The 3,436-nt window shown below is 31.6% G+C and overlaps 1 protein-coding gene across 1 annotated transcript; it reads left to right on the top strand.

Annotated features, from left to right (window-relative positions):
* The first annotated feature begins 2,283 nt into the window (after window positions 1-2,283).
* RpS24 (ribosomal protein S24) lies at window positions 2,284-2,925 on the top strand. Its single transcript, XM_068775665.1, has 2 exons — window positions 2,284-2,421; window positions 2,534-2,925. The coding sequence occupies exons 1-2, from the start codon at window positions 2,372-2,374 to the stop codon at window positions 2,880-2,882; spliced, it is 399 nt and encodes a 132-aa protein (XP_068631766.1). The 5' UTR covers window positions 2,284-2,371; the 3' UTR covers window positions 2,883-2,925.
* The last annotated feature ends 511 nt before the right edge of the window (window positions 2,926-3,436 follow it).

Raw genomic sequence — 3,436 nt, 5'->3', positions numbered from 1 at the left:
TGTAAGGCCGGTTTAAAACGAAAAAAACCGTTTAAAACCGTAAAAAACCATTTTTTTCGATTTTAAACGTTTAGTGTTGACGACTATGTTTTTCTTAAATATAAACACATTATCTATTCCAAGCGTAGACATTACCTAGCTAAGTTGAAAAACTATTACCTAGTTAACTATATTGGTTATTTTGAAAAGATTTATCAATCAGTTTCATTCGGTTTAAAACCAAACTCACACACTTGCACTTCTCACGCGGAGAGACATCAAAATGCAACGTTGCCAGCTCGCCTACTCCACACCACACACACACATACATAGCGTGATGCGTGCGGACATGTCAGTGTTGCCAGTATTGTAAAAAAATGTACAAATTTGGATTCAATATAAAGGTACTCGTACCAAATATGCCAAACATTACTAAATAACTAAAATGTAATGAGCTGTTATGAAATTAGATTATTAGGTACCCGACTTTTTCTTGAAAGTAATAAAAAAACTGGCTAATCTTACACAGTCCACTCGACAACATGATGATCATACAGTCAAGAAAGTCATGAAAATTTATGAGGCGCCACTATCTTTGTAAAACTGACTGACATTTCTGTCCTAAAATTAAATATGGCAACACTTTATTTCTTTTCATGACTTTCTTGACAGACTGTGTGTGTGCATAGCAGTCGGCGGTGGCTCTCTGTCGGCAAACTCTTTGAACAGAAATTGAGGAGTGGACCTTTGAGTAGACCTTAACTACTTGGAAATAAAGGTCAAAACTCCTATCCACAATTTCTTTATGATTTAGGTACATATTTTAATCTATTGTATGTAATATTGTTTCTTTATAATTATAGTACTTTATATGTAATATACTTACTTGCATAGGTAACTAACACAAGACCAAGGATTGTCGATAATGATGTGTAAAAACACTGTTCTTATATTTTAGTAGGCGAGTTTTAAACCGTTTAAAAAGATTTATTTGGGGTTTTAAACCGCCACTTTTAGTTTTAAACGTTTTAAATCGGCTTTTTTACATCTATAACCACGTCTAACTGCATGCGTACCAGCAGCTTTCTAGCCGCCGGCGCCCATACACTCGCTGCATATAAAATACTCAGCTCGAGTACCGACGTATTGTAACATTGGGGTACTACGGCTTCATATAAAATATATCTTACTGCATAACGAAGAGAGTGTGAAATAGCCAACATTTTTCAGACGAAAGATGCGAGTAAACAAACAGAAGAAAGTACAGTCAAAAGTATTAAAGAAAACTTACTTCGAATGAAATCTTATTTTAATCTTTGAATGTATATAATAAAATATTTGTTCCAATATTTAGACGCGCCAGCATATTTATTCAACAAACTGTACAAGGTTCTTCATGCAGTAGAAGCTATGCATTATTAAAATCGAAATAAAACGTATATTTTTAAAAGAATGCATAATGAAAATATTATTTATATATAGTTATAAATTATTCATAACATATATTGGTTTCAAGTCAAATAAAAAAATGTATCATTACATTAAAGACGACCAGAAACGAGACTTCTCCATTCTATTAACGAAATAATGAAGTTTGATATTTATTTTTGGATATTCGTGCAAAGAATGTTTTCCATTATCGTTAACCTTTCAGCTAGAATTTTCTTTGCCATTTTTATTTGACCTTCTAAGAATGTCAGTAAACAAAGTAAGTATATATTCTAAATATGTCTTTTACGAAATTTGTACTATTTCTAAAAGAATTATAGCAAAAATTAAACCATGAAACACAGTGCTATTTAATGTGTCTGGGTTATATATAAATAGTACCGAGAGAAGATAAATATTAAGGATAATGTTTAGGCGCTAATGAAATAAAACTTCGGTAAATAAAACTATTATTTAAAATAGCGCCATCTAGGAGTAATTGTAATGACATAAAACGAAGTACGTGTTCAATAAAAATTCTTTGTTGGTTTCATAATGTAACCTTCATTATTTTAAAATCTGTATTATATAAATGTTTGTCAATTTACAACTCTATTGATTAGTCTTTTATTATTATTAATGATTATTTATTTGAGGAGTGTAAGACTTTTCACAAAAAAATAAAAATAAAAATTTCATTACTAATAAATTGTTAAAGAATATTCACAAATACATAATAAAATGCTACAACATAGTTTTAATATTATATGTTATTAGAATTGACGATATTGAATATTATAAAAAATTTAAATTACTCTTTGGAAAAATTATCGAAACTTTATGGACACTGTTAACTTGTCATTTTGGTAATTTTTGGTGTAGCAACACCAACACGTTCTTTTTCTTTGCGAAGTTGTTAGAGACACGTGCGTCAATCACGCCGAAATCTCTAAAATAAGCAAAAATGAGTGAAGGAACGGCAACAATTCGCACTCGTAAATTCATGACCAACAGGTAAATGTGCTTCATGTTAACTTTGTGCTAAGAACGTAACGCGATTACCATTAAAAGTTCACCCCTCGCCTCACCGTGACAGGTTATGTGTGACAACGCTTGTGGTTTTCAGGTTGTTGGCGCGGAAGCAGATGGTCTGCGATGTGCTACATCCTGGAAAGCCTACCGTCAGCAAGACGGAAATTCGTGAGAAGTTGGCTAAAATGTACAAGGTGACACCAGACGTCGTTTTCGTGTTCGGCTTCAAGACCAACTTCGGTGGCGGTAAATCGACTGGATTTGCTTTAATCTACGACACATTAGACCTTGCTAAGAAGTTCGAGCCTAAACACAGACTGGCGCGTCACGGTCTCTACGAAAAGAAGCGACCAACACGCAAACAGCGCAAGGAACGCAAGAACAGGATGAAGAAGGTACGCGGTACCAAGAAATCCAAAGTAGGCGCGGCCTCCAAGAAGTGATGTGGTTAGGACTGTAAGTAAATAAAAACTCAAAAAAAACTTTTTTTGTTTTCCTCTACTACCTCTACCTGAAGGTTTTTGAGATAAAGTTTAATGAAATCAAAGTTATATATATTTCAGTACATATTTAACTTTGATGAATATTATTTTTTGATTAGTGTTTTAATATAATACAACAAATTTACCTTATAAAAAATATTTTCCAAATATAGTTAAACACTACATAAACATTTGCTTTAAAACAAATTGGTGATCACTTATTACATTAGTGTAACTTAAGTTTTGACACTACTAAGTACTATACATTGTTCATCTTTTAAAATACTAGAGTATTAGGTATAAAATTAATAAGTACAAAAAGTTATTTTAATGAGATCATGGTTATTGATGTTCAATATTGCTAGCTATATTTTATATGTGCTTATGTTGTTTTTTGATTTTGTTGACACTGAAACAGGTGTTTTTTTTTAAATATATAAAAAAACATGCATTTTCATAATTGGATTATTTATCAACATTGCAACTTACGTTAGAAACTTAAATTTACAATGCAT

The sequence above is a fragment of the Battus philenor genome, unplaced genomic scaffold (genome assembly GCF_028537555.1).
Source record: "Battus philenor isolate CCGP_79_NKW_IND1 unplaced genomic scaffold, ilBatPhil1.0.hap1 SCAF_9, whole genome shotgun sequence".
NCBI classification, from domain to species: domain Eukaryota; kingdom Metazoa; phylum Arthropoda; class Insecta; order Lepidoptera; family Papilionidae; genus Battus; species Battus philenor.
This window is presented reverse-complemented; position numbering and strand designations above follow the sequence as displayed.

Bases quoted from the DNA above. Each gene is read 5' to 3' on its own strand.
- RpS24 (XM_068775665.1), top strand. From the start codon at position 2,372: ATGAGTGAAGGAACGGCAACAATTCGCACTCGTAAATTCATGACCAAC. The intron at 2,422-2,533 runs GTAAATGTGCTT...TGTGGTTTTCAG, and splicing joins CGTAAATTCATGACCAACAG to GTTGTTGGCGCGGAAGCAGA.